The following is a 23,938-nucleotide window of genomic DNA, read 5'->3' on the forward strand; positions in this document are numbered from 1 at the left end:
ACTTGTGGGCGTTCAAAAGGGGATTAGCACAGCACTGTATCGCATGGCAATACCCACACTCGAGCTCACAAATGGCCAAACATGCTCATTTTGGATTCCACACAGACAATGCACTCTTCAGAAATATGAAGTTACAGGATTGCAAGAAAACACTTCATTATAGAAACAGCAGTAATAGCATTACTGTTTGTTGATGATGTACAACACACTACCCTTGCCTTTGAAGGTCTGTCTTGATAAGCATATATATTAATTATGTCTGACAACTGCCATGACCCACCCACACACACACTCATCTTTGGAAGCAAAACCACTACTAAACTAACTTATTTTAAAGCCATGGGGAAATTTCAATTTCTATACAAGGCAGTCTTAGTTAGATAACATGATAAAGTTTAGTTATAACTAGAACTAACTGTCTTCAATAATGTTCACTTTGGAGTTAACTGTATCAGATAACTCCATCGTATTCCTTCACAACTCACCGATTCACCAAGAGTCAGAAGTAACTGATGTTTGCCCCAGTTCAGCTTGCAAGAAAGAAGTCATTAATTCTTTTAAGAAACATACTTCTAAAAGCTTCTTGAGCTTGCCTTTATACCACAGTTAAGTTTTCCCTTCAAGGCAGCAGTGTACATGCATCACAGAGTTCTTTTTCAGAAACTGCAACTAAATCGGGTCCTTTTCAAATTCATTTCTTGCTGCTTGAGCAGGGAGTTGGACTAGATGACTTTTCAAGGACCCTTCCAACCCCTACCATTCTATGATTCCACGATTCAGCATTTGTTTCAGCACAGTGCTTGGGAATCTGCAACCATTAAATAACTTCGCAAATGTGATGGCCACGTACTGCATTGCATCAGGGAACTCAGGATATACCTCTTACAGCATTTTTTTTAAATACACCTAAGAGTTGACATATTAGGATTAAAAGTATTAAACTATAAAGTCTCCAAATTAGCTTCTGTATAACAGGGCTAAAATAAGTGAAGTGCCTTGATGCTAAAGCAGAAGAGCATACTGAAAAGCTCATGGATGTGTAGCTTTTGAGCAATGATGCTCATTGCATAAGCAATTGCAGGAACAACTGCAGAGATTTCCAAGACAAAAACATAATCATGTGTAAAGAATTCATTTTGTACAGATGGATTTTTTTAAAAGCTCACCAATAAAACAACTATGGTGTCAAGTTTCTACTCAACACCAAGGAGACTCAAAACAATAACAGATCTTCAGCTACTTGTCTGGAGTTTGACAAACTTGGTGAATACACGCTAAACAGATGAAGCTCTGGCAAGTAGAAGTTGCCAATGCAGTTTTATCTGCATTCAAGCTAGTTATGAAAAATAAGGTATTCCACTATATCTGCAGCATAACCTAAATCTACATGCCCTGCACAGGTAAATAGTATATCTTAACAGTAATCAGCTTCACTCGGATTAGAACAACAGCTTCAATAGATGCTGACCTCATAAGTCCTTGCCAAAAGCTTGATTTACACAATTTTTTTCAAAGAGAGCACAGGATTGCTCCCCTTCCACAAGGCAGTTCATCTCACCGATGAGACATTTGGTTGATTTGGTCCAGTTCCCTAGAATAAGCATATTTAAGTGTTCCACAAATTCTTCTGAACCCCTGCAGTTCCCCACTCTCTACCACATTCATGTGTGACTATCCCAAAAGAAGGTACGGTGAAAAACAAGGCAGAACCACAGCTATTTCTGCTAACCCTCAATTGCTGGAGGTTTGTTTAGAAAATTCCCCAGAGAATCCTAGGAACTATATACCATACTCTATGTGATCAACAGTCCTCATCAGAAGAAAGAGACAGGCTTCAAGTCTGTTGAAACTTTATGCTCACAGGGCATTTAAGTAAGTAATGCTACTATAAGCAATTTGTTGTATAAGCTGCTGCCCTGCTTTGGGATCTCCAAAGTTTAAAAATAAACTCCATAAAATACAGAAATTACTACCACTCTACCCCTCGCATATCAGTAGGGAACTGGCCAAAAGTCAAAAGCATTGGCAGAAGAATGCTTGTGCAAGTAGTGGTCAAACTCACCTCTCCTAGAAATAAGCAGATCTAACCCTCAGGCAAGCAATTACAAGTGAAATATCTTCCTTTCAGGAATGTTCATGTTTGTCTCAAATGCACTTGCATATTCTTTCCACCCCCCTCCAAAAAATGAAATGGAAAAAAAAAATTAAGCTTATTTATTCCTGTTAACTTGAATGCTATTAGAATTTTATTCTCCAGCTGGTCAGCAGCCATTTTTAAGCTTGCAGTTTATGTATTCATACTAAAATTACATTATTTTCTTAATTTCAGTATTACACCTGAACTGAAACCAAGTTATCTGTGTTTAAATCACCCTCACTTACTACTCTGATGCAGCATTCTATTTCTCTTAAACCTACTATTATAGACTAGACAAGCCAGACTTCCCCCCTACTCCCACATTAATCCCTCTGTAGTGCACCAGGAAATATTCCAGTAAAAAAATTGACTCAATATTCCACAGGAGATCTTACTAATATAAATCAATTTTTTTTAAATAAAAACAGGGCTATTACAGCTGTGGTACCTCAGCCTGCTACTACACTTACTGTTCTGATCCCAACTAATTCTTGTTCCAAGATCGTCATCAGCTACTTGTAATTACATACCTTCTGCTGTTAACCATTCCTCCAGGCACTGCCCTCCTCAGTGCTTCCAGTGCTTTCATTTCACAGTTATTCTCTCAAAATAATCCAAGTTCATTCTACATTTTCCTGTTTGACATGTCACTCGACTTGAGCCACAACACCAAGTTTAATCACACAGACACAAAGAAATGAATCCAAGCGAGGCACGAGAAAGTGTGAAGCTTAACTCACCTTTAAGCATACTGCTTTTGATAATTCATCTGTGTCCAAGACTCACATGTACATTCTAACCCCATGAAATGTTACTGTACAGAAATAATGCTACACAATTGTTTTTTTTTTCTAATATTTATTTTTTTTTCACCTGCAAACTGTAGCAAAACATTATCAGCTTTATTATGCAGACAGGTATCCCTCTAACATTAGAGATTTAGGCATGTATAAATAGAAGAGCTCTTAGGAAAGGAAAAACATTTTGAGAAATGAACAAACCTTCAATTTAACTTCATGACTTCCAATACCAATGGTTAAAATGATGTAGCTCATTCATTCCAAGAGATACAACAGCACCTTAAAGTGGCTGATCTATTTCCCAGTAACATTTTTCACATAACAATGTGTTAAAGTTACAAATACTGATATGCACAAATAGCTATTTTCTAAGAAAAATATGTACAGTACTGCAGCATAATGAATGTGGTATCTGCAATAACTTATTAGCCAATTTTAATATACATGATACCGCTACTTTTTACCTGCCAGTTCACAGGTTCAAGGATGTTACCACAGCCCTCTGTTTTGCACGTTATTACCTCATGGGGAGGGGTTGATTTTCTTGGTTTTCGTGTTTTGTTTTTAATTTTTTTTTAAAGGTACACAATGCAGGCTTTTATTTTTACTTCTTAAAGACTTCTTTTGTGTTTAAAGCTAATATCAGTGAAACAAGACAACAGTGCAAGAGGCGCAGAGATGTTATGTGACCACATAAGAGTTCTTTTGGGTAAAGTGTCTATAAGGCTATAAGAAAGGATTGGTTGATGAGCTTCCTGTTGGAAATTGTCCTGTTGGTGCACCAGCCTGGGGGAAAAAATGGAACAAGAGATAAATCTTTAAGATTTTCTTTCCATATTGTAAGTCATAAATGCAGGATATATTACAAGAGACGTCAATGTTAGGAAATGTTTCTGGTTTACACTGCAGAGTGGTTTGGGGTGGTCTTGGTGTTTCTCTTAAAATTACTGAAGAGCAGGGTATTTATGTGCCTCTTCTGATGTGAGGAATCTTACAAACGTCATGTCATCATAATTCTCAACTGCATTCAGGAGACTCCCATGCTATCTTCCCTTATTTGAAGTAAAAAAGTATTTTCGTGTGTGTGTCTAAGTTGAGTGTTACAGATTACACCTTTCCACACATAGAGAAGTTATCAACACCATGCAACAATTTACTTACCATAAAAGGGTTACTAGATATTCCAACAGCTGCAACTTGTCCAAAAGGAGTTACTACAGGCTTTGCCTGTCCAAATGCAGCAAAACCTGCTCCTTGGAAAGATAAGTGACAAATATTAATACTAGCAATCAATTCTCAAAGCATTCTTTGCAGGAATGTGAGCGTTAAGAAAAACACAGGTGGGCTTTGTTTGTTTTCAACTGTCCAGAACTAATCAATCAATTTCCATTTTCTACATCCACAGTTCTTTTCAATGTTAATATAGCATTTAAATTTAGGAAGAAGGTATTTCACAATTTTCTCTTGCCTATGCTCTATGAAGTTAGACTAAGTATTATAATCAGTTGCAGACACTCCAAAAAAGACAAATCAATCCTTCTTCCATAAAACCCCTTTAAGCCTGGGAACACTTATAATTGTAGGATCAGATTATGGTAATATGGTACTGATGTCATTGCACATAGCCAAACCAAAAAGCTCAGCTACAGAGCCAAACCAGAGTGTGGGAACCCCACATCAATATTGCTATCCAGTTCAAATAGAAGTAAGTATGCACCCATTAGTGCTAACTTAGATATTTTCTCCATGTTTGATTTAAACAGGATTATCTAAAATTTATAGACCTACCATTTGGCTGCTGAGCAAAAGCAGTCTGTTGAGGGAAAGCTGCCTGGGTTGGGAACGTGGGCTGCTGGAAGTTGCCACTAAAACTAGTAGGAAGACTGTAGGAGGCAGGAGTTCCAAATCCTGCTGGCATGCTCATAGATGCAGTACCAAATGTTGCTGCTGGTAGGCAAAAAGTAACATTCAGTTATTTCTACAAAAATCACTTCCCATGAGACAAATTACTATAGTGTCATGTTAAGAAAAGTCTCCTAATGTCTGTCTCAGTGACCACACTAAAGTTAGGTTCAATTTCTACAGTCAAACTGACTCGTTAGCTTAGATCACCACCAACTAGGTGCATAGTTTACTTCTGCATTTTAAAAAATGAACATAATTTAAGATTTATTAGACCCAGTACATTCAGATATACTTTCTGAAATGGAAATTGGTTTTTGTGTTCTCTACATTATCATAAACTTCCCCTAAAGTTTTCTGGTAGGAGTCTGTGCACATCAGAAGCAAGCATTTTCAGGCAGCGTAAGCCCCTCTGTTTTTCTCCTTCTGAGAAAAGCATGAAAGGATCTTTTTACTTCAAGCTGCATTGCAGGAAATTACAAGTCAAAAAAAAAAAACCCATAAGGGATCCATGCATCCCCTCTCTCTTCATCCCATCCTCAACGCCACTTGAAAGGAAATTCTCACCATGCACATTTTTTGCACACAAATTTCCTATTACAAATGCTCACACTGTTGAGGTAAGACTTAAAAAAACAACTCAAAACTTCTCATCTGATTCTCTGCTGATCATTTCAAGTCAAGAACACATAGCTCATATGCAATTCCACATGCCTTCAGCAAACAAATAGGAGCACACCAAGTGCAAAAATGTAGGAACAAAACCATTATTCAGTCTTTTGGGAGTTGTTATTGAAAGATATAGAAAGTTTTTTTGGTACAAACAAACACAGACACCAGGCATTTTTTTCTAGTTAAACATTAGACAGGACTTTTCTTTTGAAATGCTACTAGTTAGATTTTAGGTAAACTCAACAGTTTATTAAAAGTTACATATTTAATGGAATTTAATATCAGTTGAAAAATTTACCCCAAAAGTATTAAAGGGCAAGACATGATTACATACATCAACTGTTGACAAAGTACGTGCAAAACTAATGTACTACCACTGTCAAGTTACAGTTAGCAGAGAAGCTACTCAACAGGAAAACTTGCTAAAACAGCAAACAGGCACAACAAAATCACCAGTGACCTGGGATATCCCAAAAGGCATCAAGCTACTGTTGGTAGAAACTTCAAGAGTCACTCAACTTGTTCGCATTACATTGCTACCATGGATGATACCAATAATGGTTTTGTTTTAGTTGCTTAAGCGCTTATCTGTGACATACTCTTCTCTCCCTCTACCCAGTTACCAAATACCCACACCCACTCCATTTTAAAAAATGGAAAGTCTTCCAAAACTCTACGTGCAGAGAACCAGATAGCTATCAATAAGCTTTTACAAGCAAGAACAATTAGCCACAAGAAACTCGATACCAAATGTGGCCACCTACCAAAATGAGCCTGAGGAAATATGTGAGAGTGCATTGCTCCCGAGAGGCCTTATGGAAGCCACAAAGAGACCAGACAATGTCAAATCATTTATACACTCTTGAAAACAGTAATTTCTTAGTTATATATATACACATACATGTAACCAAACAATTTGTCCATAACATGACCAGCAATAGATTAAGAAAACCATTCAATAGTACAAAACAGATCTCCCTGGTAATAAATAGCACAGTTCATGCAGAAAGAACACTTTATATTATGTGACAAGCTACAGGTTTACACTTTACGCTGAAAAGAGTAAAATATTCTCTCTATTTTGTCACTTCCTCTGTCACCTAGTACATAATATCAGTCTAGCTGCCAAAGGGAATCTCTGCAAGCCAAGAATTGCAGTTTAAAAGGTGGAAGGATAGAGTTGTCAAATGCAAACAGACTTAGCTAAAAAGGCTACAAGTTCTTAACAATGATACAAAATAGAAGAGTTAGGAAGGAGATGAAAATAAGGAAAAAGTAATTTTGGACATTAAATAGTTTAACTGTATAGTATCTCAAAAGGGACTGAAAACAGGATCATTTTAGCAGAAGATACAAATTTGATCAATTCATTTTTAATTCAGCCTCAGTTTAACTCAATCTACCTAAAACTGAGTAAAGCACAATTCACATGTTAAAATGCATATACATCAACTGAACTTTCACAGATTAAAATCTGCTGATGCATTAAGTGTAAAATACAGCAGTGCCTTTGGAGAAGAAAATTAGCATAAACTAGGTGTTATCTAAATCTAAGTTCAGTGTTCTGAAGAAAATTATGTTTGAGTTTTTCGAAAGTGACGAAATTTTGTCTATAGAACTACAATTCTACAGAATTCTTCCCTGGAAAATTCATGTAATTCAGGAGTGTAAAGACTATATTTAAACATACGCTTTATTGTTACAAGGGCAAGATAAAGGACACCACCAATGAACCAAGTAAGTGGACTGGCAAGGCCCAACAAAAGCCTTGTCTTTCCTGGTTCTAGCTCCAACTCTTCAGTTTTGAGGGCTTTCAAGGCTTTGAAATAAAGAAATAAATTTTAAAAAGCATGTGTACCAGCTTAGCAGCAGGGCTTTCAACATCTCTGATATGAGAGCAACCTCCTGTGAAGCATGCCTCAAAGTTAATATTACAGGTCTTGGAATTTACCTTCCAAGACTATAGAGACTACAGACGACACATGTTAGGTTCCCACATCTTTGCCTTCTGGCCAGTTTGTGGTCATTTCTAAAATTACCAGGCAACTGGAGTTTCCTGTTCAAGTCCACTGTTTGATCAGTGTGAGCCACTAATTCCATGTAGTGTCAGTTGCACACAGGTCAGCGTATTGGAAGCATTCCAGAGGTTCACCTGGTCCAGTACACCTGGAATCAACTGCCCCACGAGTGAAAACAGCTCCCCCGTTTGCCATGGGCTGATCCAGGCTATGCTGGAATAAGGTGAAGCTCCAAAACACCTGCAATGCATTGATGACACTGTGTTAGACAATACATCAGAAGTTTTTGAGAAAGGGAAGGAAATACTTAAAGTTCTCCTAATACTACTGTCCTGGTTTCAGAAGATCTTAATCATTTTGACATTTTTAATGGCCACCATTTGAAATCCTACGATTGGGTCAGAAACTGGAAAATTATGTCCTTGGCTCAATAAAAAGCATCACTAATCTCAAATAAGAAGTTCATTTCTGCAGTCTATTCATAAATATTATACCCTACATTGAACAAACACATAACATGTCAAATAGACTAGAAACAGAGAATACAGAAAATCTTTAAGGAACAAATTACAAAGCTATAAAAAAGAATTAATGCAAGTCTTGACAGAATGCTTTTCAAACACTCAGAGAATTTTTTTTTCCTAACCTGTTGCTCCTCGGCTATTGGTCTGGAATGGATTTGTTGAAGGTGCCACCGGGGCAACAGGGGCAGCTACAAATGGATTTGTGGAAGGTGTTGCTGAAAGATTAAAAATAACTTCTTTAGTAAAGTCTTTTAAAACCAGCCAATCTGACTCACATTAGGTTTATACAGCTTTTACACAGAAATGTCTAAATTAGAAATTGATAATAAAATGGTTAATCTTAAATGCATCACAACTTTTTCAGCATCCTTTAGTAACATGGATACTATGTCAAAATATAGCACAATCAAATCAGTATTAGTAAAATGTTTACTTAAGAGTTCACAAAAAAGTGTTAGTAACATTTATATACCTCCAAAAGGAGCAGGCACACTTGAAGATGCAGGCTGTGTCTGTGCAGTAGCAGCCACGGGTACTGTTCCAAAAGCATTGCTGAAAATAATTCATACACTCAGTGAAGTCAGAATGGCTTAACAATTAAACACAACTTACAATTATTGTTGGCATGTAAAAGAATACAAAAAGAATGCTTATGTGCAGTTTGCAAACTGCAATAAAATTGATGCCAGGACCTGAGGCCCTGATGCCAGGGTCAGAGACTGTAACTAGTGCCTGAGCAATGAAAAGTTATTTCCACCAACAGCAGGAGAAAGAATATTGAACAGAGGCCAACAGCATAATGGTTGCAAAGCAGAAACTGTAGGGACACTTGCAATACTGAGCAGAGCTGTAACAGGTGTTTGGTATTTATTAGTTTAACAATCTAAAAAAAATAAGTGGCTGGCACCATTTACATTCTTAATATATGAACTTTTTTTTTAATGACAGGGATGCTGCAATGATTTTCAGGCTGCATGCAAATATTCTGTGCAGGAAAGAGTTACCATCTAACAAGTTTAGCATGTAATGACTGAAAAGGTGCAGAAAACATTCTGCTGACAGAAAGTACGCTTAATTTTATCTTCTAATGTCCCTTCAGACAATACTACTATTACTGAAAACAAAGGCTGCCATTTCAGTAGTGCCTCCAAGCTCATTTAATCCATTTTGATAACCAATAAAGCCAGATTTGAGAGACAACTTTTGAGCTCCTTTTCCACACATTGCTGAAGTCAATGCAGAAAGTCATCTACTTCTTACAATGTACCTGCTAACGTTACTGGTGGAAGTATAGGCATTGCTAGAGGTTCCTGTAGAGCTGAACACGCTGTCTAACTCTGCCAGAGCTGCATACTTGTCTGAAGATGCACTTGACTGATTTGGGGCTGACAATGCAGGACCTGCTGATGCTGACACTACTGTACTGAAGCCACTTCCTTGCTCACTGCCACCTGGAAAGAAAGACACCAGATTAAAAGTGATGAAGACTGCTCCATTGTCTGCCCTGCCAATGTTGAGAACTAAATGAAAGGTGAGGGACAGTTTTAAGTTTCAGATTTAAAAATTAAATATGCATTAGGGCATAGAGGAAAAAATCCCACGGTTTGCCAAGTAATTAGCTATTAAAGTGTCATGCTTCTGTAGACATTCTGCAGCTCCAAAGAGCCTCTGGTTTCCCTGGAAAATGACTCAGTACTACCATCATTTTCAACTAGAAAATTTAACATAACACATACCCTTAAATAATCCATTTTGGAACAAAGCTCTACATTACAAAGCAATACAAGTGGAAGAGAAAACAGGCGCAGGATAACTATTTTTTCATTTCTCAACTCAAAATCAACTAAAATCAAAGTATCACTGCTACTACTTTCTAAAAAACTACAGCCAAATCTTTTTGTGGCAGAGAGGTAGGAAAGCTACTCTGGCAGTTCTCTGCAACAACTGTAGCTCTCCATTCAAGAGCCTTCACCAGAGTTTTTAGCTCAGATATAAACCACACTAATTACCACTGTAGTGATGAAAATATATTATATAGGTATTTCCACTTAGAGTTATTCATCTTGATAAGAAGTAGGTTGCAAAAAAAGCAGTCTTCTGATGGCATCTTTTTGCAGTGATGTTAGTCTTAAAACATCTTGCCCTTTACACATACACTGACATGAAATTCTACTTAGAAGTTAAGGACATTTTGAAATAGTTACTATTTTGATGAGCACAGCCATCCTTGTGCTATGCCTACATATGTAGAATAAACATGTCAAAAAATAAATACCTTGCCCTGCACTGAAGATATTATCTAAATTAGCAAGAGCTGCATATTTGTCAGCTGACTGGAGATTCGGTTTATTCACTGCAGCTTTACTGGCTGCAGTTGCTGTTGTGTTGCTCTGAGAAGCATTGAAGGCTCCAAAATCAGCACTGGAGGATTTGGGGAAGTTATCAAAGTGAGCAAAGTTAGCATTCACTGATCCAGCACTTCCACCTGTAACAAATTAAGTTTAACACGATCAATACTCCATGGTTACACAAGCCAACATGTTCCCTCACCCCACCCCACGCACTTAAGACACTTTCCCCATTTCCTTCCAGGTTACACTAGATAACCAGAAAAATGGTTTTTTACTTTTCAGTCTGCAGATGAAGGACAAAAAGACCCCTAACTTCAAATTATGATTCGGATATAAGCTTTTGGTCTGGAATAGTTCTTAGTAGCTGTTATTTCAAGAATAATATTTTGTTAGAAAAATAAGTGTCTGAATTTTTAATAATCAAAATACAGAAACCTCGCTTTCCTGTCGTATGTCTAATGAACAGCCAACTCTTGGCATTTACTTAAAGGTACAATGTTAAACCATTTCAGGTGCCAGTCATCATTCTAAGAAAAAAACAGTGCCCAGAGGTCCAAAAATGGTATGATTCCATGTCAAGGTTGAGATACTTTGGTTCTTAGATTTTTTAGATTACATTCAATCAGGAAAGAGGTGAGATGGAAGACAACACTGATCTTTTTATACAGTCTCTACTGACAAGAGATCCGTATATTGATTTTTAAAATATGACTTAGGCCCAAACAACTGAACTTCAGTTCAAACATAAACCATGAGCTTCCACCTCTTCAGTGTCCAGACAATTTAATCTAGGCAGGTCATGTACTTAATGGAGCAAGTCATTTTAAATTTAAGTGGTTCACATTTTACAAGGGTTGGTTGAAGATTCCACTCATACTGCAGAACACACAACTCTCCAATAGCACAATCAGTAAGTTAAAAACCATACGCAACAGTAGGAATGAAAATGCTATACTACAATGGCAGAAAATGAAGCAAGCTGAGTTTTCCACTGCGTGGAACTTACTGTGTACAGCCTGGAGAGGAAAAGCTGAAGTAAATTCACCAAAACTGCAGCTAGATGAAAGCGTTCTGAACGCTGGACAGCCAGAAATTGTGTGTGGGTTAAAGTTAACATAAGAAGGGAGAAAGAAAATTTGAAAAGAAGTTTAAAACGACACCACACTCAAAGAAAAAAAAAGGAAAAGAAAGTCAGTCAGCCAAAGATCTAGACAAACAGCAAGTGTAAGCTCAAGCAGAAGTTCTAAAGCATGATCAAATTAAAGGAAAGCAACATAAATCTTAGCAGTAGATCTACACATGAAGTCAAGTGTACAAACATTTGTGTATGTGTATGTAATAAATACACAGACACACACTTTTAGTACTGCAATGTGCTTTTGGGTCTACTCAAACACTTACAAGATAGAGAGTCAATTCAATATTTATCAAAGCAGTATGGTTTACTCTTTTTGTAGTTATTTCAGGTGTAGAGCTAACAAACACACAGTGCCATAAATCAGACTTCTGTGTAGCATTAGGAAAAAAAAAGAACATCAACACCAAACAGAAGGAATTAATTTTGAGTTTCCCCAGAGCTTTAGATGGCTTGATTGCATTAAAGCAGGCAGATGTAAGAAACCAACTCAAGTACCTTCCAACATAAAGGTAAGGATTATTTCAAGTAAGTATTAATCAAAAGTGCTAGGAGTTCTACCTGTGTTTTGGGGCTGAAAAGACTGACTTGCTGTGGGGAAACCTCCAAAATTACTCGAGCCACTAGACTGTTCAAATGCATCAAAGTTTGCAAAACCTGCATTTGCAGAGTTCTGCGCTGTAAATTGCAAAGAAACAAAACACATTAATGGATATGGGAAATAAACACAAAACAGATGTATTAACTGAATTCATGGTCATGACAGTCTCCAAAGGTTATGTACTACCCTGTAATTTCTTTTTACATGAAAAAAATATACACGATATTCTACAATTGAAAGTTGCCTGTGAACAAGCTTTCACAAACCACCTTCATCAAGCTGTACCAGTTAATACTACTTTTCTCCTCACACATGCTACTCCTCACAACTGCATGACCTGATTAAGTCCAGTTCAGCTTAATCCTAGAGTGCTTGCAGTGGTGGCTGGTCAGGAACAAAAACAGCACAAGACTACAAACACCAGAGGTTTATCTGTAGAACCCTAACCAGGTTATCAGAGTAGGCAGAGATGCCCAGAAGGAAGCTGCAGCCTGCAAAATGCCCATGCTTATGGCAGGTTGTGGGCCTAAGAGAGGAGCCCACATAGGATCAGTTTTATGTCAGAAGCTATGATGCTAAGGGATCCATGCTGGAGCAGTCCATGCCTGAGGGATCATACCCCATTGAAAAGGCCCATGCTGGAGCAGTTCCTGAATAACTGCCACCCATGGGATAGGCCCACGTTGAAGTTTGTGAAGGACTGTATCCCACTGTGGGGCTGTAACACCAGAATAGAATAGGGGAACAGCATGAGGAGGGAAGAATAGCAGGGCTCAAGTGTTATGAGCTGACCACAACTTGCATTCCCCATTCCCCTGTGCTGCTCAGGAAATGAAGTTAAACTTAGCCTCGAAAGAAGGGGGTGAAGGTGTTTTGTATTGGGTTTTTTTTTCCCCCCACTATCCTGCCCTAATATTAAACAACAACAAATTACTCTTCTACAAATCAAGTCTGTTTTGCCCATGATGGTAACTGGTGAGCAATTCTCCTGTCCTCAGCCTGACTCAAGTTTTTTCATTGTATTTTGTCTGTTCATCATACTGAAGGAGGGGAATGAGAGAGCAGCCTGGGGGGCACCTGGCAGCCAGCCAAAATCAACCAACCACAGTGTGAGAGTCAACAAGCAAGAAAAACATTCGATAAAAAAGCAAGGCCTTGGAAGAGTTCTGTCCTCAATTTTTCACCTTTGAAGTGTACAAAAAAAAAAACTGACAGAGAAAATAGTTTCTATTATTATATCATTTGTATAAGTTCAAACAGCATTGTACAGACTCCACATTTTGTTTTGTTTTTAAACCAGTAGCTTTCAAAGAGGAACAGATTACAAATTCAGCTGCACCTTGCTTCAAAATGAAAGCAATGCTTTCATCCTGACCATCATTTGGACACGGACTACTCAGAGATCAATGTTTTAGTCAACCAAACAGAATTAAGTACATAAATGTCACTCAGAATTGTGATTTTTTTTTTCCATTTTAACCACTCACACAAACAGAATATTCCATCAAGAATCTTAAATATATTTTAGTTCTAGATTAAAAAGTAGAATGTATTATATTGCAGGCCACTTAAGAATTTCATTTCATCAGCTGACACAGGAAGTGTGATTTGCAAGTGGGCGCATGTTAAAAGAGTAGAGATGTAAACACTTCTTCAGAGTATTCAGATGTTAATCTTGCTTTATTTTATGTGGTAAAGTTTAAACTTGTGTAAAAGTGGCACAATGGTAAAGGCCAGGTAAGACTTGTCCTTTCCTGTACCTGAACGTGTTGCTTATGTTTTTGAAGATGGACCGGCAATTCTAAACTCAGTTCTCCACACAGAAGCCCATGAACTCCCACTAAGTACGTTAAGGAACTACAGCAGATAGCAGATTGGAACAGATTTACAACTGCTGTTGTGAATGCAGAGAAATAAGGCAGTACAAAAGCTAACTGGCTAAAGCTACCTCAAGTGTGACACTACCATTCATGGCAATCCAAGCTGCCCCCCTTAGTCTTTGTGTAGCTTCCTCTGTGAGGTTTGCATTACCTAGTGTGGAATAAGGACTTGAAATATTGCAAAATAAAAAACCCACTAAAGTCCATATATATTCAATTACAAAACTGAAAATAAAATAGTATGACACAGTTATTGTCCCTTGGAGAATTATTTCTTCTGGGTAAAACATCTTCTCCCTTAAAGACATTTTAGACCTTAAAATTCACCGGTGTTCTTCAGTTATTTCTTTAGGTAACAATAGGGTATATATTAAGGGAAAGAGAAAAAGTCCATCCCCTGTAGGCATAGCTAAAACCAAGCTCTAGACCATCAGTCCATAAACTTCAAGAAAGTAGTGGACTAAGTGCTAGTTCTTCCATCTTCTGCCATTGCATGCAGTAACTAACAAAAATTACATGTTTACACAGCTCCTTAAATGAGCATTTAAAGCTTATTTTTGCCAAATCTGGAAAAGTGATCAACCCTCCTTGTGTTCCAAAGGGAGAACCTGTAACATTTCATTATCAGTTTCAGTTAACACTATCCTTCATTACTGCATACCGAACAAGCCTTGCAAGTGCTTTATCCTAGAACTCTAAGTCAGAAAAACATCTTCACATAAACCAGTCTCCAACATACATTCAGCTATCATATGCTGAGAATCAGATTTTTGTCTCTTATAAACTAATTGACCAGCCTTGAAAATTATTTGTTTTTATAAACTTCTGGAGAGGTGTCTTGGGAAAGACATGGGCTAATTACTGAAACAGAAGACTAGTCAGTACAGCTGAGTATTCCTATCAATATTGATTTTCAGCACTTATTTCAACCAGACATTAATGGATTCTTTTGTAAAACTATATTTATTCTTGAGTGTTCATATTCCACTCTATCCTTTTAAAAATTACTCAGCAGAGATGCAGGGGAATTTTACCAAGATTTGGGACACAATAGTGAATTACTGTTTTAATGGAATTTTCATCTGCTGAAACCCGTAAAGAGCAATTACATGTATATAAATGCAGAATTGTTCAGCGACAAGTTTGGAAAGAATAAGTTACTAGGAAAAAAAAAAAATCAAGTCTCTGCAGCGTCTTCAGTAACATTGTACAACATTCGCCAGTCAGCACAAGCTCTCCCAGTTAAATACACCTCCAAGAGATGACTAATATTAACTCTTATGCTAAGGACTCGACAAAAAATCCTGCACTGGCAACTCTGATTCTCTCTTGCTGAATTCAGACAATTATTTCACAAACTATTTTTACAAGTTAAGACTGAGAAAGCCTTGATAGTTAGTTCATTAAGTCCCCTCTACCACATTTCCTCTCAGCTGTTAATTTCAGGACTGATCTGCAAGAAATCTCTCATTCTCATTGGTTTAGCAACATCACAATCTCTCCCAGAAAAGTTAATTGAAAAGCTCATTCAGACAAGGCAGACAAAGGTACTTTCCCACAATTCCAATGCAAGTTAGCAACAACATACTTCAGTGACTAGAAAATCAACTTTTTCTTTAGGCTAGGCTTCTATGGCTCAAGATCTTTGGCTGAGAATAAGCCTTGAGGGATCAATATATTTTACTGAAGTAATTCTTAAAGAATTCAAGGCCTACCCCCATCCTCAGTCAATACGTATGCTCAAAGCTTACTACCCACACTGGTAGAATGCAGTTTTCACACACATGCACACACATAAAAGAAGTCGTTCTTTTAACAGAAGCTTTTGTTTTTCATTTAATAAATTGACAGTTTCTCTCAATGCATTTGAACTTCTTTGACTATCTATCTGCTTTCTTTCCATGAATGCTCTTCCTAATAATTTTCAGAAAGAAAACTGAAGGTCTGATGTCAGCTTCTCACTACATTGTTACTCATCCCCTCAACTCTCTCTCCCCCGAAGAATTTAAAGTTCCAGTAGTAGGCAGAAACAGTCTAATCATACATATCATAGAAAACAGCTATAGCAACTCCCACATTGAAAGGCAGAATTATCAGCCTTTATGTACTCAATGTTTCTTTATAAAGATCTAAAGGAAATATTTAGCAATACAGCATTTTCAAGGCACAGAAATTACACATACCTCATGAAGAAGTTTAGACTAAAGTAACCAAAAATTAAAACTACATTTCATACATTTAAAAAGGGATATACTGCTCAGCACACTTACCTGTATGACTGTTAAAGTGTGCAAAGTTGGCAAAATTTGCTGTAGCGGTTGACTGAGAAGGAGCAGCGGCAAAGATATCTGAGCCAAGGTCACTGAGGAGGTCAAATTGTTTCTTTTCTTGTTGCTGCTGTCCTTGAGATCGAACTACAACAGGAGACTACAAACAACATTTCAATTAGCTAATACAAAAAACCCCATATTTTACCAAGCAACTTCTACGAAATATTAGAAGGACAGACTAAGTATATTTCTTTAACAAGCCATTTGTTCCTGAAGCTTAAGATGCTGTATACAGCAAAGACCATGTATTTGTTGTACACTAAGGCAGCTTTTTGAGAAGCTGCAGATTTCCATGGATAAATAGGGCCTAGAAGAAAAAAAAGTAGGAGCATATTATGCAACTTCAAAATTACATATTTAAAACTGTGAATATTGTACAAAAAAAACCCCACAATAAAAATTCTACAAGTTGGGAAACAGTTATTTGCTGCAGGCTGAAAATGTCTTCTTTTCAAGTCTTAAGTCCATTCAAGACTTGCTTGTAAATTAAATTTAAAACATTTTTTTAAACCCTGTCTTTCCTCCAAAATCTAAGCACACAGTGTTGCTTGGTTTTATGTAACAACAGACACTCCCCTTGAACATCATTCAATGAGAGTTACACAGTGCAGAGCAAGTAATAGTGAACATGCATGCTGTTCATCCACGTATTGACTAGTAAACTCATGGTTAACAGTATCAGCCATTTCATTGTTTTCAAATTAAAAAAAAAAAAACAAGGAAAATCTACCACAGTAGGCTCCAACTCTAGAGATATTTAAGCAAAAAGCAATCATAATTACACTTGTCAATCACAGTGGAAAACTGTTTACTGAAAGTAATCATTAAAAAAAATAAATCAATTTGGTAAACAGAAACAAGCTTAATTTAGAAATTCATCTGCAAACACCTGTATACTTCAACGAAATACATTAAGTTGTATTTAGAGATCATATAGTAAATTAATAGTTGTTCTTGCAAGACTTCTTGCACTACTAAAAGAGAAAAAACATTGTTCAGGTCTCTTCAGCTCTGTCATTACTCACTTGGCTAGGTGTGCCCTTGTTTAAGTGCAGTGTAGGTGCAGCTTCTCCCAAGAGAGATTTGAGTGGCTTCACCTCAGGTGTGCTGCTTGTACTACTAGCAGAAGACCCTGATATGGATGCATGGACTGATGCCACCACTTTTGCTTGCTCTGGAGGAACATACCTACATTCAAAAAGAACAATGTTTTTTGTAAGATGAAAAGCTCTGCTCAACATCTGTAAGACTCAGTTTGAGAACCACTAGATCTCAGCCTTGTTACTTTAATCACTGATTGTGCAAGAAATTCTATCAGTAATTTGCAAATATCCGTTATTTAAATAAGCCAGATATATTTTTACAAAGGATTAGAATTCCAAGTTCATCACTAATTTATAGCACTTATTGAATAAAAACCACACAGCTCCCATCTCATAATGAATGCCCACAAAACCCTTATTTACACCGTTGTTGACATCCCCTTAAGCCATTTCTGTTCCATCAATATGAATGACACATTGAAAAACTTCTTTAAATAATTTATCTTCTCTTCTTCCTGTAGGAGCTCTGTAAAGGCAAATGATTTCTGGGCTTTATTCAGAGCTGTGCAATCTAGTCTAAAGAGAACACAAGAAGGAACGCTCACTGAAGAATGTGGGGGTAATAATCCATCTTCACTTCTTGTCATAGAAAAAAAATATTTGTGATAGTAAAGCTATCTTACCATCTTTTCTTTTCATATTTTTCCTGTAGAAATTCCTTTACTTTCTGTGGATCCCTGAAGTCTGGAATTGCTGATGATCTATCATCAAAAAGGCCTAGCCAAATCTGTTTGCATACCTTATAAAAAAAAAAAGCAGCATAGATTAATCCGGGAAAATATCTTAATTCAAAACCTATTTAAGTTTACAATTACTAATAGATTAAATCATTAAGAAGTGTGTGGCCACATGTTTTTGGTTCCAGACTGAGCTGCTTTAACAACTGTCTGCTGCACCATGCACCATGCTGCTCTAAACATATAAAGATGAAAGACCATCTGTCACAGGAGGGCAAGTAAATCCAAGCATCCAATTTCACCACCAGATATCACTTCAACAAAATATTTGCAGTATGTACTCATGAAGTGGGCAGTAGCACCCAATTTCTACTTGTGATCTTCAAGACTCTTCTCCGCTTAATTCTAAACATTAACTTACCTGTACTTCAGGGTTTAAACTATTTCAACAGATGCCATATGCCATAAGCCCTGATAATAACTTTTAAAGGATCTGAGGTTTAATATTTATACTTGTGATTACTATTGAGAATATAGGAACTTCTTTGTAAAAAGCCTTTCTCACTATGATACAATTTCTATGGTGTCATATCCCTTTGAAAGTATAAGAGGACAAAAAATAGTCTTACTCTGCTTTAACTTTCTAATTTTAAATGTGAGCAAAAAGTTGAAAGTGATACAATTCTTAACATGTCCAGCTTCAACTCTTGACAAAAACAGGAGGAAAGGTAACTTTACTCAAACTAAATGAAAGACAGGGTTTGTCACAACTCATTTTCTTTAAGCAAAACAGATTACTCAAGTAACCTAAATATGCAACCAAACAATACACTAAACATTAGCTACCCTCTAAAAACAGACTCTGCCACTTTAGATCAGGTTTCTTCCAGAAGAGTGCAGTCAAAAAGCTTTGTTTTTATGATGTATACCATTTCTTCCCACATCTTTTCTGAAATAATCCTGACCATCCCTCTCATACACCTCCTACAAACGTTGTCCTCTATCCCTGCAATACTGTCAGGTTTTTAACATTGTCCCCATGATTCTCAGAGGAAGCACATGCTCGAACAAGCAAGAGCTGCATACATCAATTGCCCTGAAAGCTGGCAAATTAAGGTAGAAGCTGTTGTACTTCTACATCATCCTTTGCAGAGAGGTTTTCTTCTTTACCTGGCCAGCTAACTTCAAAACTATAGCAACTCAGTATCTCCAGAAGCACTAGTTGTCAAGTGTGGTAAGTATTACAGGTCATTTCAAGGATTGCTCAGGATTTGAGATATTAAACAAGCAACATATTTTTCATAGGTTATGTCTCAATATAGTTTGTTTGCATGTCCAATACTCCACATTCTTTATTGCCAACTACTGGATACAATCAACAACAATGGGAAATAGGTATAATGATCAAAGGAGAGGTCGAAATTAACAATTTAAATGTCAATCTAAAAACTAGATAAGTAGTTCCTACTTCAAATAAACTCAGCTACTTGGCATTCATTCAGCAATAGTATTCTGCAAAAGGTTTAAGTTCAATACCCTGATTTGAGTTTGTGAATTTAAACAGTGATTACTTGCAGTACAGCAATAGACGAAATGAAACTGGAGATATTTAATACTTCACACAAAATTAGAAGATAAAAACTTGGTAAAAAAGAGATCACAAGTTTGTTCTAAATCTAGCAATCATATGATTACTAAGAGGAAGAGAAGTCCTGTTTGAGGCTAGATATAGAATATCTGGCAGCAGGAATTGGTAGTGCCCAAGTCTGGCCTAAGATGTGCTAGTGAATGAAGGAGAAGATCCTTTTCCCCACCCATACCAGCCCACGAAAATAGTCCCCCTTCTCCTACCACCCAAAACAAGTCAGATCAAAGAAACTCACAGTTACCATGTCACTAGAATCACTGAAGCCTCTGCTGAAATCATCTCACAGCAACAGTCAAACCATAAACCAGGTTTTCACCTTTCTCCCTCCTAGTTTTCAGTTCCATCTGCACCCTGAAGTGCCTAGGCATTCAGAATGAGGGGAAAAGGAAAAAAATTGACTCCAAGGCAGGTAATCTCAAGCCTTCCTCAGAAAACAAGGTCTTGTGTGACTTTTAAGTCACTTACCAACTATGCAGCTATAGCATATAACTGTTCTATGAACACAACTGTTCTTCAAACACAACGTTGTTTTAAAATGATGCAAGCTTCTTAAAGGCCTCAACTCTTGCACTGCAGTTTCTGCTGCCAGAAATGCTTCCTGGAACAACGGATTTTTTCTAAATATCTAAGCACAAAAGACCTTAACAACTGAAATATACATTAGGTCACTATAATTTATTTCATTAAACCTGGCAGACTTAATGAAATATTTATTGCTTCTGTTACTGGTAGCAGAAAGAACACTATTATTAATAGACAATATACAACCACCAAGCAAAGAAACTAGATACAGTCATGAACACTTCAGCAAGATGTTCTCATTTGAACAGAATTTGACAGCAGTAGCTATACAAACACAGGTTAAAAGATTAGCTTTAGCACACAAGACATAAATTATGAGGTTTTTCTACCTAAAGAGCCCAGAAAAAGTACAATTTCTTAGAAAACTTAAATACAGACATGTCCTTTAGAAAGCCAAATTTTATAAAGCTTTAATGCCAGACAAGTAACTTAAAAGGCACAGTTTTGTCTATTTCTGTATAAAGTACCACACAATGCTTTGAATATCAGTAGCTATTCAAAGCAAGCATTCAGAACATAATGAAAGGCCCACTGTCTTTCCTTGTTTGTTGGTGACCTGTATGCTCTTTCTAGCTATACTTTTGTTACTATCATCTGACTTAACACCAATTCACAACACTACATTGATTATGCTTCAAGCCTTTATACAGTTTTCAACAACATGCACAAAAGCCAATGGCAGTGTGCTGTGTAATACCACAGGATGAAATAAAAACTGGAAATTAAGATTAAAAAAAAATGTTATTGTCAGAGACAGAACTCACATCATCACACAACTGTTCATTTTTGAAATAGTTAACTTCCCAGTCTTTAAAAAAGTCACTAACAGTGATGAATCTTCTGTATAGAAAAGTTTGCTGTGAGACATATGAATACATCTACCGAACAGTTCATCATATTTTGTATTTCAAAGCTATGTAAAAATTACTCTTATCATAAAGATCAAGGAATTTATGCCCCACAACTTCCTGCTGAGTTATGATGGGGAATAATCACTCAGCATTTGGTACCTTGACTACTTCCCACTAATCACAGTTTTTAAATGCACTGTCTGAATTTGACAGCATTTTAGATTCTAAAATATTAATTGTAACAAAAAAAAGATTAGTGGAAGTATAGGAAAATCAGATGGGCCACTTCAGTTGCCAATACTTCAACCTCAGGTTTTATGTCTGTGAACTCCACGTTCTGCCTGGCCTGACAGCTGCCTAGGCAGGACGCCTGACCAAATTAGCACACAGTTATTCACAATATGTTCTGGCTCTTGCCCAGCCATTACTTGCATAATGTGGGAAAAGAGTGCAGAAAGGCAGTAAAGGGCACAGGGATCTGCATGAAACCAAACTCTAAGCAGTCATTCCCTCTATGAAGCACAAAGTTTGCTTCTTAGTTTACTAATACAAACTTACTATTTGAGAGAACAACCAATAAAGTTATTTTCGAAAGATGCAAATATTCAGAACAATATATGCTTTGAGAAACTCATACCCCAAAGAACATGTACTTCAAAACACCTCTCTAATCCATTTATAAATAAAATCTGTAGAGCTAATTCAGAAAATGCTACTGCTCAAGTTTAATGATGCATCTTAAGCTCCACTTCAACAGATTTACTCATTCCTTTGCTTTTACAAATAGTACCTTGTCCGGGTTACGGCTGGGATAGAGTTGATTTTCTTCCTAGTAGCTGGTACAGCACTGTGTTTTGGATTTAGTGAGAGAACAATATTGATAACACAGAGATGTTTTAGGTGTTGCTAAGTAGTGTTTATCTCAAGTAAAAGACTTTTCAGTTTCCCATGCTTTGTCAGCAATAACATGCACAAGAAGCTGGGAGGGATCACGGCCAGGACAGTTGATCCAAACTAGCCAAAGGACTATTATATACCATAGAACATCATGCCCAATATGTAAGCTAGGAGCAGTTGGCTAGGGTGGGTAGATCACTGCTCAGGGCCAGTCTAGGCATCAATCAGCAGGTGGTGTCCAATTGTATTATGCAACACTTACCCGCCTTGGTTTTGGTTTGTTTGTTTTTTTTTTTAATCTTCCTTTTCATTACAATTATTAAACTGTTTTTTTTTCTCAATCCACCTGGTAATTCTCTTCCCTATCCCACCAGGATACATAAATGACACAGATGAAGATGCAACCCAACTCGAAGTTACACAGCATTACTATTAAGGGTCAGGGCTAAAAATTGTATGGCTTTCTGAAATCCTTCTACATCACACCACCTTCTCAGTGACACTCTGGTTCAGCCATTTAACATGAATATTCTTCTTTTTGCGAAGCAGCACAAAAAATCCTCTGCTCAAAAGCTCTGTTCCTTCACCAAACCCCATGCTATGCTTCAACTTTTGATAACCAAAAGGTCTATTAAACAAAATGCTCTGCTTAGAGAGCAGCCTGGCAAGCTGGAGCCAAGAGTAAACATCCAAGTTATGTGGAAGCCCCTAGAAACAGTGGAATATATCCAACAATCCATAATCATTGTCCACTGTTCCTGAAAAGTATAATTACTTCATGTCCTACTGGTTCACCAATACAGCAAGAAGAAAAATGAGCCAGCACTGGATTCAGAATGATTAAGCACATGCAGCATTTGAAAGTCTGCTTTTGGTGAAGGGCTGATAGAAGCAAGATTTGAAGTTTTGTCTGCTTCTGCTACACTAGGAGCTGCGAAGTACCACAAATAAAGCAAAGTTTTATCTTGTCAAGTAACAATAAGTAGAAAACAAGATTCAACAGTTATTTTCATTAAATTGAAAAGCTTGTGGGAATCCTTTCACAACTGGTTTGGGAAGAACAGCACCTGTTCTCTGCCAACAAACTCCAATCCTGCAAGGCATGTCATTAGACATTTGTCAACTAGATACTGGTAAGTTCAGAATTAGATCAGTAAGTACAGCATGACGGAAAAAAACTCAAAACTAGCTTCAACCTACTCACCCTGACCTAGATAAAAACCCAGGAGGTAGCAAGCCAGAAACTAAGTTGCTATAACTTAAATATATCATTGAAAGGAGAAATTGGGCCAAGTGCATATTGTATGTGATAATGAAGTCTCTGCATATATTTCTCTTCATATCATTGGTTTCCCTAAATCTGAAATCAACAGCTATTCTACTATGAGGGAGAAATCATTTTTTTCTAGAATTTACTTATTTTCTATACACTTCAAACTGTAGGACTACAAATATAATTACCCTTCTTTTCAGCTTTGACATAAAAGAACAAAGAACTCATCCCATTCATTGCCCAACTGGTACTCCACAAAAATAAAGCTAACCAGAAAGGTTTCTAGTTGAAAACCAGAATTTTTTTGTGCTTTTAGGAGTTGCAGGCAGGGCTCAAAGGCCAATATAAACATACCTGTTTTCCACAAACATTTAGCTTTTTGTTTTGCTTCTAGGTTTGTTGCCATGAGGGAAGCTATGTGTATTTTTAGAGTTGGGAAGACAGACACACTAAAAAACTTCTAAAAAAGAAAAAAGTCAGTAGTATCCATCAAATTTTGCAGAAAGCCTCAAAGGATCTGAGATTTCAGTTATTTCTGCTCCAGCGCTACATACTTC

At 37.0% G+C, this 23,938-nt stretch overlaps 1 protein-coding gene across 4 annotated transcripts in view; it reads right to left on the bottom strand.

The window, feature by feature from the left end:
• Positions 1 to 2,993: 2,993 nt before the first annotated feature.
• The window catches only part of AGFG1 (ArfGAP with FG repeats 1), a 34,633-nt gene continuing 13,688 nt past the window's right edge, over positions 2,994 to 23,938 (bottom strand). Inside the window, exons 3-14 of one of the 4 annotated variants that reach the window (XM_062005944.1) lie at positions 18,077 to 18,192; positions 17,376 to 17,538; positions 16,291 to 16,447; positions 12,101 to 12,217; positions 11,411 to 11,482; positions 10,329 to 10,538; positions 9,321 to 9,504; positions 8,526 to 8,605; positions 8,176 to 8,268; positions 4,726 to 4,884; positions 4,099 to 4,190; positions 2,994 to 3,723 (exon numbers count right to left, since the gene is read on the bottom strand). In XM_062005944.1, the coding sequence (XP_061861928.1) occupies positions 3,664 to 3,723; positions 4,099 to 4,190; positions 4,726 to 4,884; positions 8,176 to 8,268; positions 8,526 to 8,605; positions 9,321 to 9,504; positions 10,329 to 10,538; positions 11,411 to 11,482; positions 12,101 to 12,217; positions 16,291 to 16,447; positions 17,376 to 17,538; positions 18,077 to 18,192 (1,503 nt within the window). In that variant the 3' untranslated portion in view covers positions 2,994 to 3,663. Of the gene's footprint in view, positions 3,724 to 4,098; positions 4,191 to 4,725; positions 4,885 to 7,613; positions 7,770 to 8,175; positions 8,269 to 8,525; positions 8,606 to 9,320; positions 9,505 to 10,328; positions 10,539 to 11,410; positions 11,483 to 12,100; positions 12,218 to 16,290; positions 16,448 to 17,375; positions 17,539 to 18,076; positions 18,193 to 23,938 lie in introns of those variants that run through there. The other 3 variants (XM_062005942.1, XM_062005941.1, XM_062005943.1) reach the window with 3 other exon arrangements.

The sequence above is a fragment of the Colius striatus genome, chromosome 12, assembly GCF_028858725.1.
Source record: "Colius striatus isolate bColStr4 chromosome 12, bColStr4.1.hap1, whole genome shotgun sequence".
Taxonomy (NCBI): Eukaryota; Metazoa; Chordata; class Aves; order Coliiformes; family Coliidae; genus Colius; species Colius striatus.